This window comes from Anopheles moucheti, chromosome 2 (genome assembly GCF_943734755.1).
Source record: "Anopheles moucheti chromosome 2, idAnoMoucSN_F20_07, whole genome shotgun sequence".
In the NCBI taxonomy this organism is placed as follows: Eukaryota; Metazoa; Arthropoda; class Insecta; order Diptera; family Culicidae; genus Anopheles; species Anopheles moucheti.
In genome coordinates this window covers 78,373,389-78,388,812 of record NC_069140.1, presented here as the reverse complement: position 1 = coordinate 78,388,812, position 15,424 = coordinate 78,373,389, and the positions used below count along the sequence as shown (strand labels likewise).

At 40.5% G+C, this 15,424-nt stretch overlaps 4 protein-coding genes across 4 annotated transcripts in view; 2 read left to right on the top strand and 2 right to left on the bottom strand.

Annotated features, from left to right (window-relative positions):
* The window catches only part of LOC128308652 (cytochrome b5 reductase 4), a 54,620-nt gene extending 53,217 nt beyond the window's left edge, over positions 1–1,403 (bottom strand). Inside the window, exon 1 of the mRNA XM_053045513.1 lies at positions 1,321–1,403. The gene's annotated coding sequence lies outside the window, so the exon portion shown is untranslated. The remainder of the gene's footprint in view (positions 1–1,320) is intronic.
* Positions 90–1,125, bottom strand: LOC128308695 (sentrin-specific protease 8). The gene has a single exon (XM_053045515.1). It carries the CDS (start codon positions 1,038–1,040, stop codon positions 390–392), a length of 651 nt encoding a protein of 216 aa, XP_052901475.1. The 5' UTR covers positions 1,041–1,125; the 3' UTR covers positions 90–389.
* Positions 1,404–3,259: 1,856 nt separating the features above from the next.
* LOC128298129 (uncharacterized) lies at positions 3,260–4,445 on the top strand. Its single transcript, XM_053033868.1, has 4 exons — positions 3,260–3,737; positions 3,847–3,981; positions 4,066–4,198; positions 4,281–4,445. Exons 1-4 carry the CDS (start codon positions 3,644–3,646, stop codon positions 4,345–4,347), a joined length of 429 nt encoding a protein of 142 aa, XP_052889828.1. The 5' UTR covers positions 3,260–3,643; the 3' UTR covers positions 4,348–4,445.
* A 1,612-nt stretch (positions 4,446–6,057) lies between these two features.
* LOC128296968 (synaptogyrin) lies at positions 6,058–12,163 on the top strand. Its single transcript, XM_053032508.1, has 4 exons — positions 6,058–6,171; positions 8,612–8,846; positions 9,312–9,635; positions 9,708–12,163. The coding sequence occupies exons 1-4, from the start codon at positions 6,070–6,072 to the stop codon at positions 9,728–9,730; spliced, it is 684 nt and encodes a 227-aa protein (XP_052888468.1). The 5' UTR covers positions 6,058–6,069; the 3' UTR covers positions 9,731–12,163.
* The last annotated feature ends 3,261 nt before the right edge of the window (positions 12,164–15,424 follow it).

Sequence of the window (15,424 nt, the reverse complement as noted above, 5' to 3'; positions counted from 1 at the left end):
AAGAATTTACGAAATAACATTCAGACGAGCGACGACTAGCGTTTTTTTTAATTTATTTATATTAGAAAACTATTTGTGCTCTAGTAAGAAACGAATGGTTTAAATAAATCAATTAAATATCACTAGACACCATTTTAACACACAAACTATTGGAAACATATTAAAGGTTCACATAAATAAATCATTTCTTGTTATATTGGTCACATCATGGGGTGCAAAACAAGATTTTACATAGATGTCTCAAACAAGGTGCAATAAAAAAACTATCCCCGGTCAAAAGAGGGGCTATAAACGGTTAAAACACCTATGTTTCCTCACATGGAAGATTAATCCACAGCGATATATTAGCATGAGAGTCATTTCTATGAGATAAGCTTCCAATCACTTGGCTACTTAATCCTGCCACCTAAGGTTACAATTACTCCCAACAGTTCCTCCCGCTTGGACCGTATCACATCGTACCGTGCACTACGGACGCCCTCGATTTTGCCACTTTTGCGTATCTGCTGTGCCACAGCATCCACCGTACACAGCACATGCACACCACAGTCGTATCCGTTGCTCTGTTGCAGACAGTCCCCGGTGCGTAGTTGCGCATCCGGACAGTACAGGGCCCGCTTCAGCACCATCACCAGATGGCGAGCATATTCGGCGTTCGCGTTGCGGGATGAATCGAAATGGTAGAACGCTTTCTCGCCGCGTGAAAACACCAGCAGACTCCAGTGTGAACCACCGGCCCGATCCGCCAGCTGGTTGTCGTTTAGTGCGAAAAACACAAACGCTCTGTGTTGGGCGCGCAGCGGTTCCAGAAATATGCCGACATCGTCCTGTGCCACCATCCGAATGCATTGGGTAACTTCCGGGCTGACGAACAGCAGATCGTGCTCGTTTTCAAACACTTGCTTCTCGAGATACTCGAAGTAGAAGGAAATGATCTGATCGTTCAGCCAGTACGGACCCTTCAGCAGGTCCACATCCGACAGGCGGAGACACGATTCGTGATAGCTGAGCGCCACTTCATCGTTCCGGTGAGAAGACATCTTTGTACAGGGTGGCGGCAGGTAAATAACTTGTTAGCTTTACACCTATATAACTACGGTTCTCGAGAAAGGTCCCAACGAAGGTTTTTGGTTAAGCTATAATTGGCGATATTGGTCCAACAATTTTCTTCACTCCTTGACACTTGGCGGTGTTCCAGGTATCAAAATAAACAACCAACCACCCCCATCGCGACGATGTCATAACAATCGGCAAGAAGCCTTTGACAGTTGGTTTGAAGCATGCGTGAAAAAACCTTTGCGTAAAAAAACTAACTCGTACCTTTTGTGATGGATAAGTAAGCAATCGCGACTGCAAACGGCACGTTCTTACGCGGATAACTTCACTCGCGGCACGTGTCACACAATTCACTCACTATTGCACCACATTCGTACATAAATACCGCAATCAAGACCAAAGTTGCGCGAATATTCCTTCAAATCAGTGGATCTGATGTTTTGCACTGTGTGTTGCGTCGTGGAACAACCCGCATGACAGTGTTGATGATTTATTTTTTAACGAAGATATTGTGAATGAGGGTTTTAACGAAGATTTAAAATTTACTATTGGTTCGCGAGTAACGGTAACGAAGGCTAATAATTAGCTTCGAGCTAATAATTTGATTTGCAACATTAAATCGTGTTTTATGACTTTCTATTAGAATATTGAAAAGAGCTTCTTTAAAATGTAAACAAACAAATACAACGTCGTGAAAAACAACTTCTCAAACGAAACTTATAAAAAATTTAGTATCAGTTACTGGAAGCATATCAAGCATGCTTTGTTGTATACGAAGCATGTTCCGATTACTTTGGAACCAATATACATATAGGTTCCATATAAATAAAGGAGTTTCACTTACTAGTTGCAAACATTTAGGCGTTTATCACGAAATCATACATTAATGACATTTCCGCGACTAAACACACTAAACTTCTCTCAAGAAATGGTTTGCCGATATACTGAAATATTGAATATGACATCCTTGATAGCTTGGCAAACTTTATTAGACATCACTTATAGGAAAGGAATGTTTATTGTCAATTGAAGAATACTTGCGTAACGCGTTTTTTACTGCGAAAAGAGGTCATCACTGTCATCAGTAAACCGTAAACCGTAGGTAGTCCAGATGTGAAGCGAATGTTATGGGTTTAATTATATGCACAAAGCAAATCAGCACGACATATCAGCTATTATCAGCACTCATGAACACACGCATGATCTCAATCTAACCCCGCACGTTCTTGCGAGTATAGAGCAATTGTTCCGTGTTTTTAGTTTCCCTGTTTGGTGGGTTTTTTGTTTTTGAAGTCAAAAATAGACCGGTTACAACTGGAAACAAGCGGGAAACCGAACAAGCAAACTTGGTACGGCAATTTTTTGTTTCTTGTATGCAAAATGCCGAGGTTATCGCCGTTACACTCAAAGGGCACTGCGAACTATAAATTACGCGATGAACAGACACTAGAAGAAGGCGTCCAACTGTGGACCGATGTAGTTTACGGTCTTGAAGCTTCAAAGTATACTTCGGTGCAATCAATGATAAGATGTGATAGTTTCATCGTAAACAAAGCCTATTAGTCCTTGAGCGATGTTCGTGGCGATGTTAAGGAGATTCATATTCTTTAGAATTTCTAAACATTTGAACCATTGGAACTAATCGGGACTAGAAACATTTTAAGCGTTAAAAAACTTTTCCAGAATGCGTCTGATTTTGCTGTAAAAAATTCAAACAAAATCCAGTACCACATTAAGAACATTAAGACGTACGGTGGACGTGCGAGCAATCACATTCAACACGACCCTTTGGCTCTATTGCATTGTACTATGGAATCAACAAAACCATTTTTCTTCTTTTAGCCATCTTCTCGAAGATGTTACGTCTAATAGCACCAGACACGGGGAAGATCAAACATCTCACAAACACACTGTGTGGTGACTGATAAGGCCGTAGGAGAAGTGTATTATGATCATGGAGGCTGAGCAATCGATCGACTGCAAACCCGTCTTCGATCCGTCAGCACGAGAAGGCTTCTGGGATGATAACCTCCGTCAGACTACGGAACTCGGGACCAGCGCGGTGATAAGGTACGCCACTGTGTTGCGCGTGTTGGTGTGAACGGTCGCTCTGGCACGGCACCGTCCATCGTTCATAAAAGCTGACCCGGACCAAGTGAAACTTTCCAGTCGTTGTTTGTTCATCGATCGCTACAACCAAAGCCACACTTCCTCAGGGCCTGCTCGTACGCAACGCCAGTAGTCTGTGTGTGTGTGTATGTGTGTCTGTGCATGTGTGTTGAAAAGAAGCGTTGTGTGCTAGTGCGCAAAGACATTGGATGTCAATGTGTTGCGGACAGTTGTAGATTTCATGTGACTTGACCCATTGACCCGAAAGACCTGCAGGACTACTCGCATCATCTGTGATTTAAGCGAACAAATAAGTCCCATTCTGGAACCACGTGGTGGTTCGGTGACAGGTTTCCGCATATTTCGAAGACCCTAAGCAACTGCTGTTTTCATGTGATTCTTTCACTCCAGTGATAGAGAGTGTTTAACTGATACGTCCTACGATCCATCCGTTTGTACCTGTGTACCCAAGAACTGAATGGTGAAAGAGCCTCAGAGCAGTAGCAGTGTGAATTATTTGCACCTAGTCAGTTCGTTCTGTTTGGCATCCACATTGTTTGACCTTTGCGAAGGTACGATATGACCACATGCTGACCGTGCCCGGGCGGCAGGAAGATTTGATTGTGCTATCAGGAAGCATGACTTAACGGCCATTTTATTATTATTGTCTACTATTTTTAGATTGCTGCAAAATGGCCTGTCTCCCACAGTCAGCATTCGCAGTGCACAAGATCCGGCAGGCGCAGAACGACAAGGATCTCACCGTTGCTCGTATGACGGGTGATAAGCAAGGTCCGAGATATTTAAACAAGAATAGTAAGTGTCCCTTTCGACAGAGTCATACTCTTAACAGTACAAGGTCATTAGTAGCCATATTGTTTTGTCATTTCTCCGCTACAGTACTCGATCTGACACCGGTCAAGTACAATGGGAAGCTGATGAACAGCATCTGGGGCTTGTACAATCGCTACTCGCCACATAACTTCAAGAAAAACAATGGATCTTACGGTGGTTTCTTTGGCATGCAACAGCCGTAAGTATTATTAGACCCAACTCTATATACCACACTATACAAGGTTATTGCATTAATCTCTCTGATGCTTCTATCCTGGCAGATTTGCTGTTGCATGCTCTCCACTGGAGAAAGAAACACCGGTAACCAATCCAGCCGACCAGAATTAGATTGGAACACATACTGTCTAGGCGAGATCTTCCGTTTCTTGATCAGAAATATAGTGTGTAGAATCTTGATTGTGATTTATTGGAATAATAAACGGTTTATTCTATAACCTTAATATGTTTTATTACATTTGCGTTAACTAAATTTGAATTACTTGAACCTTCCTAGACACTTTATCAACTCATTCAATAGAAATGTTTTCTTAAGAAGCTGATTACGAGCAAACATTTCCCAAACCAAAATGGCAAACATTTGAACTTATGACCTTAGCGTTCAAGGACTTGCATTTGAAATGTCAGCTTAGCTGATAACATTTTGCGGATTGGCTAAACGAGATGTAGAATCAGTACAGAACACATCGCACAAGTAGGTTTGTTCTTTGTTCATCAACTGAAAGCTGTGCGGATTGTTTCTAATGCAATATACAATTTGACTAATAAAGCTCCACTTAGTAAGATGGCCGCCAGGTTGTGTAGTTGATGAATGCGCCTAAAGGTATGCAATGGTATTGTTGGATCTTCGTTCTTGAGGAATTTTACTTCCACTAAGTCTTCCGGGTTTGCCGTTTGAAGAGAAATTATTTTTATCTTGCGGAAAATGATCATCTCATAATGTATTAACTAAATTATTCTACAATAGCTTATTCTGATTATTTTTACAAAAATCTTAACATTCTAATATTAATTCTTCAAAATTCTGCATCAGAAATCCGAATTATTATCACCAATCATGTTGGTTGATAATCTTAAAAACACGTTGTGTTTAAAAAAAATTTTTTAGTTGTCGTCAATTATTCTGATATATGTAAAACGTATAAAAGAGTTATAGTAAAACAATTTCAAATTAAAAATAAAGAATTACACTCACACTAATAGCGCTTTATAGCCAACTTCCATTGCTACGGATGTGTCAAAATGTTAATTAAATAATAAAAACAGGAAATAAATAGCGCAAAATAATGTTTCTTTCAGTTGATGAACGCAAACTCATGTTTGTGAGCAAACACGGCTCACTAATGAGAGCGTGAAAATAGCGAAGATCTCACTCGGTGCGCACACCATTAAGGGGTGAGGGTGGAAAATTATCATAACCCACAACACGCGGAGAGACATCGCCAAAGGGTGCACGTGAGAATGAGCTGCGAGAATGCGTGTCCATGTGTGAGTGTGTGTGTGTGTGTGTGTGTGTGTGTGTGTGTGTGTGTGTGTGTGTGTATGTGTGTGTGCGCATACAAAAAGAGCGGGCGGTAGTAGAAAGAGATATTGCACTAGGGGTGAAAATAATGAAACACCAAACAGCCGAGCGAGACGCAACACGGCTGAGAACGTACCGTGCATGTATGCGAGGGGCGCCGCGAGAGATAATAGGAAAAATTCTGAGCAAAGGAAGGTTTTAACGTTTTTCACTCGCGTTAGTAGGGGGTGGTTTTGCCAGTTTCGATTTGCTTGTAGGTGAATGAACACCAGCGTAATATCGGTGCGAGTGTGCCATTGTTTGCGGGTTGGTGTGACAGTCGCTTGAAGGAAAAGCCACAATTCCTGGTCCAATTTTTTGAAGCGAACATCGTAACGACAGCTGCAACTGTACACCGTGCTTGGTTTAATTATCTAGCAAAACAACTGAGCCGTGTGTGTGTGTGAACGTGCGTGCGTGCGTGTCTGTGCCTGCCTGTCGAGAGTGAGGTGCAAATTAGCGTTCAAGTTAGCCACACACGAAAAACCAAGATGGATATCGGAGGAGCATACGGTGGCGGTAAAGCGGGCGGTGCATTCGATCCTATTGCATTCGTACAGCGTCCGACGGTCATATTGCGTGCCGTTTGCTGGGTTAGTATCCCTGCCGAAGCGTTGGTTGTAAATTTAGGAAATCTTCAAGTGGACCACTTCCTGAAGTTGGCTGAGTGTGTAGGAATAAGAGGAGAATTCATTTTTTTTTTTTGGTATGCATTAGCGACCTTCCCTCGGAATAGGACGAAAATCGATTTTCCTGGTAGAGTTAGCGCTGCTCCATCGATGGTACGGTTCTCACGCGCGCTTTGCGTTCACGCTTACTCATATGCTTCGATTCACTCTCACAAGAGGCACTCTCCCGTGAGTCAGGCATTGGTTCGGTGCGGTTGAACGAATCGAAATCGAATTTCTTGTGTACATTTGTACGCTGCTTGGTGGGACCAACCAACTGCAACAAGAGAAAGCATTTTAATGGCTGTTCTATCACGTTGTGTTGATGATGCTTTCAGCAGGACTACATTATTAATTATCGCTTTTAGTAGTTCAAACCCAAACAAAAACGAAACTTACGATCAAGAGACTTCGTCGCGTTAGACAATCAATACTCAGAATGGTTTGCTCTCCAGCGAACAGCGCGTGAATGTCCGGGGAGGTTTTGTGATTAATTGCCATTAATCGGGAATGAAACGCTCACGTGCATCCTTCCCGCACGTACGTTTACATAACAGTGTCAATACGTAAACTCTATTTCCATACAAATTTTGCTGCCAGTTCTGCGGTGGACAGTAATACCTGCCTTGACTCTCCTGGGTGCTACGAGCGCTTCCGCTTGTGAGACGAATCGCGGCTGGTAGGTGGGCACAGTGTGGGAACCCTGTGACATAATAACATGGACGCACGGGTGTCAACGGCGATGGTACGCGAGTATTCCCTCGGAAGCTTTCAACTGGTGTGAACAAGAGCAATGGAATCAACCACAGAAAAATAACCCCCCCTCTGAACACATACAATTGAAGACAAAAAAAAGATACCATTCGCGTGGAAAGCTCTTGGAATGCTTGAAGAATTTTCCGAACTTGTTCGGAACTTCCTGCTTTCCTTCTCCTAGCGACCATGCGAGGTGCCCTATTTGATGGTGAGATTCCATTTATTCACATTCACACACACACACACACTCACGCAGTGGAGTACGGATAGAATTCGATTCGTCTGCGGTCCGAAGAGCGTACCAGCTGAACCTTCCCATACAGCTTTGGGATGCGTGAGTGCTAGTATTACTTCCAGGCAGTACGGTTGGTACGCCGTTCATCTTGGGGCTTTGGGGCTGGTCCTCTATGGCGCCCCTGAATGTGCCATTTGATGGGAGTTTTATTGATTTGGAATGTGTGTGTGTGTGTTCGGTTTTTTTTGTCTGCCTTCCCCATGGGGATATGGAGAACGTGAAAGGATGTGATGAGACAGCGCGAGACACCATCGCGGTGGTACGAGAAGATCGTGCCAAATGTGACGGGTCCATTATTAACTTCAGCATCTTGTCACGAACAGTCAGTAGCGGTGGAATACGCAGTTGGAATACGGAAAGCATTTGAGATGGGTGAAAAGGATGGTCAGGTGATAGTTTGTTAAAGCTGTTACTAGAACTACTGAGCAGTGGCATATCTCAGGAATCTTCCAGAAAACTTCAATACTTTTATGGAATTTCGTTATTTTATATACAGGCAGTTCCCAAAATACGCGGTTCCTGTTAAATGCTTATTCGGAGATACGTAATTCTTGTAAACTTGACTGCTAAGCTAGTTTATAGCACAACATCTAAGCAAACAGATAAAGAATTGGTCAAAAATACCTTTGGCATATAAAACATTTGATATTGTTTTTTTTAATGTATTCTTTCTAAAAGTAATCTAATTTTCTGAATGAAATAAATACAGAGAAGGAAGTCGATTTTGTGACTTTGAAGGATAGCAAGGATAGTAGCAATTAGTGCTATAAAAATCCGTTTGACAGCTGTCAAATACGTTTTGACACTAATAAGTATTGCAGCTAAGTGTGCTTCATCAATTTGAAATAATTAATTTTACTGTCGGGAACAGCATTTTGTAACGATAGAGAACACAACTCAAATTTTAATCACCCTGGCCCGTGTGTTTTCCAGCTGATCCCAAACTAACCCATGCAAAATAACCTTTCATCAAGCCCATTTCGAGAGAATAACTTTACACGATAGGTTTCGATGCCATAAAACATACCCCACCGAAAGGGTCAAACTTCGTCAAACGGCTAGAAATAGGCTAGTGGAAGTGGAAAATATCGATTGAGAATGTCATCAGGATTCATCTCTACTTAGCTTAAGTGGCATCACGTCTCACCTGACTGAAGCTCGTCTCCTTCAGAGCGGGTGGCAACTTTACGTGTGATTTAGTTTCTTTTTCATTTCTTCCCCTTAATATCCGCCACCTGCATTATGCCGTACCACTCATTAAAACCTGCCTCGTTGCACTCTGTCCGGCACATTCCATTTCCGGCTATGTTTCAGCTATTTGCGATCATCGTGTTCGGGTGTGTGTCGTCCGAGGGGTGGCGGGAGGAAGCGAACGGCAAGGAGTATTGCATAATTAATCGTGATGGTAATGCCTGCAACTATGCGGTCGGTATCGGTGTGATCGCTTTTCTCGCCTCGATGGGCTTCATCGCGGGCGAGTATCTGTTCGAGCAGATGTCGTCGGTCAAGACGAGAAAGCACTACGTGCTGGCTGATCTTGGCTTTTCTGGTGAGTACCGGTGATGAAGAACCACAATAATTTATAGTTTAGAATCGTTCACTTTCATTATATATGTTTTACTACATCTTTTCCTTATTGCATTGACTTTTGTTAATATTTTCTATAAACAATCCAAGAAGAATACTCTTTCAAAGAAATTGATTTGTTAAGAAATTTATATCTTTGTGAGGTTCAAAACGCCTAAAGGTATGCAAACACGCATCGCACGCAGTAAAATGTCAACATGTCGATTACTAACACTGTATAAACAAAGTAAAAAATGACATTTGAGCAGGGTTTGCATATCTTTAGGCGAATTAAATAAAACTCGAAATTAGAGGCATTTTTAAACAGGAAATTAAAACAAACACTAATTAAGCATAAAAGAATTTTTTTCAACAAACGATAATAAAATACATTAATTATTTGCCTATTAGATCACATTAATTAATGTAGCAATTATGTCCATTCTAGCTTTCTGGTCATTCCTGTTCTTCATCGGCTTCTGCTACCTTACCAACCAGTGGGGCAAAGCGGACGATCCACCGAACGGCGAGGGCGTGAACAATGTGCAAGCTTCCATCGTGTTCTCGTTCTTCTCGATCTTCACCTGGGCCGGGTGTGCGTACTTTGCGTTCCTGCGCTTCAAAGCGGGCGTAGATCCATCGTTCTCCTCCACCTACGAGTCGGATCCGAGTGCCGCTCAACAGTACGCGGCCTACCCGGCCTCGAACGATAATGACCAATTCCAGGAGGCACCGTTCTCTGGCCAACAGCAGCAGCAACAGCAACAGCGAGGTAGGTAGAAACCAAAGCACAACACAGATAAGGCACACAGCATATGACTCATCCATGTTTGTTTTTCAGCAGACTATTCGCAGCCTACGTACTAAATAGGATGACCATCGATGGATCCGCGTTGCATCCGGATACGCTTTTGTTGCGAGCAATTGAAACAAGAGCTCTGTGCGTTTTTTTAGTGAACATATTATGAATGTTTGCAGTTGAAAACAAAAACCTCTTCCTTGGGCCATGACCATAAGCCAACATGTAAAGATGAGAAGCGATGGTACTGACAGATGCAAAAGTATTTCATTTTGTGATTGAACGCTAGGAGCATAAGGTGAGGGGCCATACCTTTCCATGCCCGTTTGACAGTTGGAAATGAGACGTACATTAATTTGTGTTGCTACTTAATGACCCGCAAACTAAGAACCAAAAAAGCTAAACCTAATACAATATAGGATAGAACCATGTTTACTGTTTACCATTTTCCTTTTTCTTTGTGTGCAAATTTTAGCGCTCGGAATCGGTTTAACAAAATACGATAATGCTCGGAAGCGATAGATAACCTTCCATGAAAGGTTCGGAACGGAAAAGTATATTTAAATCAAAGAAAAAAAAGTATGTTACCAAAGAGTATTGGAATCGCACGCCGAAGCGTGTTTGAGCGGTGTGTAATGTGTAATAAGAACAAAACAAAAATGGCTAAATCGTGTTTGTAACTGTAGTATGGATGTAAAAATAGTATGCAAACTCAATGACTTTGTACGGTGTCGTTAAGAACAGAAAAAAAATCGACTTTAGCATTCGGAACGTCTACTGCAACATGGCGCCAGTAAGCCATATACATACAGAACTTGACGTAACGTGGAAGAGATTCGGTTGATTGGAGTATTGTCAGTTGATCTTGACTCTTGTTCAAACCAGATCTTGCCTCTTTGCAACACATTCCGCACGATTCGACATAAAAAAAGTGCAATCCATGGCTCAGAAAGGTTTAACCGAGGGAAGTTAAAGAATATTATCACTAGCGATTATTTTCCCCTCAACACACTTAGATAATCCTTAGCGTAATACAGTTTGTGTTAGTAAAACCGTTGTCAGAAAGGTATATTTATTAACATTAAAAAATAAGAAAACAATTTTATTTATTTAAACAATTGACGATCAAACCGACAAGCGCTAAAACAATTTATAGTAAGTTACAAGTTACTCGTCATTACATCCATGCAGCCATACTGTGTGACGATATGCAAATAGCGCTAGGCTTTTAGTTTGCTGATGATTATGATAAAGATTTCAAAACTTCTCATGCGATGGCGTCACCCCGGAGCAACTAATCCAAGAAAAAAGAGGGTAAAGAATCTTCATTGAAATCACATCTCCTAATCGGCAAATAGAATCAGCCATATCGAATCTCAATCTCTTGCCCACCTGCATCAATAACTCCGGTACAATCGATTGCTTCACACATTGTTGCGCTTTTTGGAACGAAACGTTCAGCCCGCAGGTGCTCGAAAGCCTGCGGACGGTGGATGGAGTTGGGTAAAATTGTCGTAATAATTGTTAGCATCATCGCGCGGGTTACGAAATAGCTCGCGAAAAACAAAAAAACCTGTAAAACCATCATACTTTATATGCTTAAAGTACCGAACATGTGGTAAAATCTTATGAAAGCTGTTTCATTACGAATGCAAAACAAAAACACTCACATAGTTGTACTGCAACAATCATCAATATTCTTACGCAGCTGCCTAAACCCGATTGGGTAGGATGTTTGTTTTGCGGCAGGATTCGCGAGCAGACAAGCTGCAACATTTGGATTGGTATCATAGGCGCTTCCTCTCCCGCAGCTGGAACTCCACAACTGACATAAACATTTGAAGGCACATTCGGAGAGAAGATAGATATCGAATATCAATGCTCATGGTAAAACAAAAACAAACACAAACAAACCACAATCTCACAAACAAAACACACTCGTTGCTAAAAGATATAATTATTGATAATAATAATATTTAAAAACACAAAATAACAAAAAAAAAACATACAAACGAAAAACACAAATCGGATCAAAAATGAAAACAAAACACGAAAGAGGGAGAAACGAAAACGTAAAAACAAAACTGTGTGTTCTGTAGCTGACATATAAAAGAGCGTTAAGAAAATATGATTAGAACAAACAAACACAAAAGCAAAAGAAAGCATACATAAGAAATAAATAAAAGCATACTTAGATGAGACGGTGCATAGACTAACACAAAAGGACTTGCATACAAAAATAGCATATAAATATGCAAAGCAAAAAAAAATCACATCAACAACAAAACTCCTCCAATACTCTCCTGACTTGAGATAGCAAAAATGATCGGATCGCTAATTTAAACCCATTTAACATCGGTTCGATACACAAACAACACGTGCAATAAGTTCATAATGCAAACACAGGCAACCAAAGTAACGAAAAAGTAAAAAAAAAACAATGTTATAAATATACATCGTGCACTATTTATATATGAAATGCAAGTTTCACGAAGCTGAAAGCTGCTGGAAAGAGCGAAAATTAAACGAAACGAAGGAAAGTCGAAAGTAATTTAAATCGCTCTCATAAAAAAAAAAACAAACAAACACTATGCAGAAACATTGACAAATACACCGTACGTTACCGTTTGAACAGAGAGTATAGTAAAGAGAGACAAAAAGAAATTTAACAAAAAAAAAAGATCGATATATTTACTTGCTGGTTGCATTGTAGTGAGCATTCGTTTCGTTGTTATCAAGTGTGCGAAACCTATTGTAAATAGAAAACAATAAGGACGACAAAACCAAAAAGGATGAAGCAGTCGATGGGGAAGAAAAGACAAAGCTAATATGACAAAGTGCAGGAAATTGGTCAACCTAAAGGGGCTATAGTAAACTAACGTTAAAACACAAACAAAACGATTACAAGATAGTGCATTGTGCTTGTAAACAATGTTTCCTTTTTGCCACATAGATTGTGATAATTTGCACTATGTTTTATTTATTATTGATGTTAGCATTTCTTTAATATAGATATTTTTAGGTCTATTCAGTGCTGTTTTGATTTGTACCGAAAACAAAACCAACAAATTGTTTCATTAAGTTAATTAAATTATTATAATTATAATAAAATTGAATTATTAAAGTTTGCGAAAAACAAAACCACGACAGTTTATGAGTTGTACAATTATCGATCAATTTTAGTTGTTTTTTAGTAATTTAGTTGGTAACAATATCGGTAAAAATGAAGGAACGAATGAAGTGGGTATGGAACATACGTTAATAAATAATACCAAATAAAACCAAAAACCAGAACGATTTGATTTTTTCTTGCTTACCACAATAAGCCTTTTGAGTTTATTTGACTTGAGCGAATGTATTTCTCATCGATGTGTGATGGATAAATTAGGAAATATTTTGCTTAGATCTTAGAAATTCATATGTTTTGCTGAATAGTATACCGGTTGTATCTCGCTTGGATGTCGAATGACATAGGACTAAATTAAAAATCAGATAAAATATGAGTAAGTATCAATCGTCTACAGAGACACAGGCACTGCATCAAGATCAAGAACTACCAGCTGCATATCAAGCATTCTTGTGAATGAACCAAATGAATCAAATGAACCTTTCCACTTTTGGACCTGATGTACTTGTTGTTTAGCTACAGTTGGTGCTCGTAGACAACAGTTTGGACATGATTTAGTTACTTAACTGCTTCGTGGTCTTGGCCTGCTGAAAGAGACTTCAAAACAGCTGACGATTGAGTGACATCTTCTGCTAATCGCAAAAGCATTAACTCCATCGCAGTGTGGGTCTACCACGCTTCCTCACTTCTGTTTGGATGATCTAAAAGGACTGTAAGGACTTTAATTTAGGAAGTAGCACATAAGTATTGTATTATTTAAAGTTTTGTTCAACTAGATGAAGCTTAGAATGTATTTGTAGCGAGATGTATTATTTATTAACTTTATTTAAATCAACTCCATTACAACTTCTATGCCAGCTGGTTGCTCGGATGACAAAGATTTTTACTTGCTGCTACTTATTCTTATAAGTAAGATGTTTCTTCCAACATCTGTTCTACTTTTCGACTACTTTGAATGACATCTACAAAAGTTTGGCGACATTCAAAAAGTGTTTATCGTTGATAAATCAATTCTTCGGGCCTTGTATCGTAAAGTCAATGGGGCGTCAACATGACGTAGCATGTGACGTAGTTGGTCTAAACGATAGCGGCTTAAACTGTAGAGCTAGAAGCCAAAACTCTTTTTTAAGTTGAGAGTTCAACATAGATAAGATGTGCTTTGCCCGATACAGTTACGACTGTGGTAGTGAAAAATAAACTATGATCATGTTTATTTATGAGCCATTGCAATTGTTCTGCCATGTACCAACAGAACGTGTCGATTTGCCGAAGGTGAGCCTATGCTTAACCTCCGAAAAGGCTTAAGATTCTTCTCCGGTACACGAAACAACACTTTGAAGCGTTGTTTATTTTTAGAACTGCTTGCATGATTGATTGCATCACCTCGGCACGATGTTTACCCCTACAGTTGCGCTGCTCTGCATACGTACTTGGCGCACATTAAACGCGCCTTACAATCTGCGATGCGCCCATAATCTATTGAAGCCCGGAACGCCGACGCGCTCCAGCAAAGTGGTTATGATAATCAATCGTTCACCGGGATTTCCACCCAATGGTGGTACGTCCGGCTCTTTGCGCAGACGCGCATGGGGGTATCGCCGGGAACCGAATGGAGCCCACAGGCGCGTCAACAAGCCAATATTTACCCATCAATTTCTATGCGGCCATGTGTTTGTATGTTTTTACAAAAATTGTTTGTTTGGCGCGGTTTATGCGCCTCAGTAAATACGGCAACGGACACGCCAAAGGGTGGTTTTTGCTCGCTTGATTGAATGGATTGACTTGACGTTGCTCAGACGCTACAATTGTTTTTGCGGCATTACACCAGAAAGGCTTAATTTGCACCAGTAGGGCGCAGTTCCGCAACCAAATGCGGGGGTACTTCACACACAAGTTTTTCGCGGCTGGTTGTTAATTGCAGCCCTTTGGGGTTGTGGAGGACGTTGAATTGTGAGCAAACAAAAAAACATTTACATTTGCCGACACAATTCTATTGAAGCAGAGGGCATTTATAGCACATTATTGAAAGGTGTTGGACAAATTTCACACCTGACTGTATTTTTGCACGCGTAGGAATTGCACAAATAATGCTAACACTGCATGTGTCTTGTCTTTATACTACTGAATCTGATTTCTTTTTTATTGAAAGCCCTTGTCTTTCACTTCCTTGAGAAATAATACACTAGATTGATCGGTGTTATTCACATGACACGACATTCCTGAAGGTTCATCTTTCATCTGAAGGTTCTTGTGTACAGCACTGATCAGGAAATAATGCAGGGTTTCGTACAAGTCATACAGGGTTTCGAATCGTATGAGGAAAACAGGGGAATCGTATGAGGAAAAACTGTATGCAATCATACAGGGGAATTTTGTCAAAAACGCTCTGGAGAGCAATCTGTTAATTGTCTTCGGTTTGCTTAAATTTCGACAATATTCTATTATATAAATTATTTTAGTTAAATAATTGTTATCTAAATGTTGATGATTTGATTTGATAGATATTGCACGAAAATCATAGCTATTTTTAAGGGCTTGGTCGTCACAGCTCTGCCACATGATTTTGTAAGGATACAGGGGAGGTAACAAAGGGGAGGTAAACAAAGATTTTTGTAACTGACGCTGTAGAAAATCT

What these genes read in the sequence shown, in the direction of transcription:
- LOC128308695 (XM_053045515.1), bottom strand. Translation starts at nt 1,040, where the DNA reads ATGTCTTCTCACCGGAACGATGAAGTGGCGCTCAGCTATCACGAATCG.
- LOC128298129 (XM_053033868.1), top strand. Translation starts at nt 3,644, where the DNA reads ATGGTGAAAGAGCCTCAGAGCAGTAGCAGTGTGAATTATTTGCACCTA. An exon ending in GAGATATTTAAACAAGAATA is followed by an intron (nt 3,982 to 4,065) that starts GTAAGTGTCCCT and finishes TCTCCGCTACAG; the next exon opens with TACTCGATCTGACACCGGTC. An exon ending in TTCTTTGGCATGCAACAGCC is followed by an intron (nt 4,199 to 4,280) that starts GTAAGTATTATT and finishes CTATCCTGGCAG; the next exon opens with ATTTGCTGTTGCATGCTCTC.
- LOC128296968 (XM_053032508.1), top strand. Translation starts at nt 6,070, where the DNA reads ATGGATATCGGAGGAGCATACGGTGGCGGTAAAGCGGGCGGTGCATTC. An exon ending in GGCTGATCTTGGCTTTTCTG is followed by an intron (nt 8,847 to 9,311) that starts GTGAGTACCGGT and finishes TGTCCATTCTAG; the next exon opens with CTTTCTGGTCATTCCTGTTC. An exon ending in GCAGCAACAGCAACAGCGAG is followed by an intron (nt 9,636 to 9,707) that starts GTAGGTAGAAAC and finishes GTTTTTCAGCAG; the next exon opens with ACTATTCGCAGCCTACGTAC.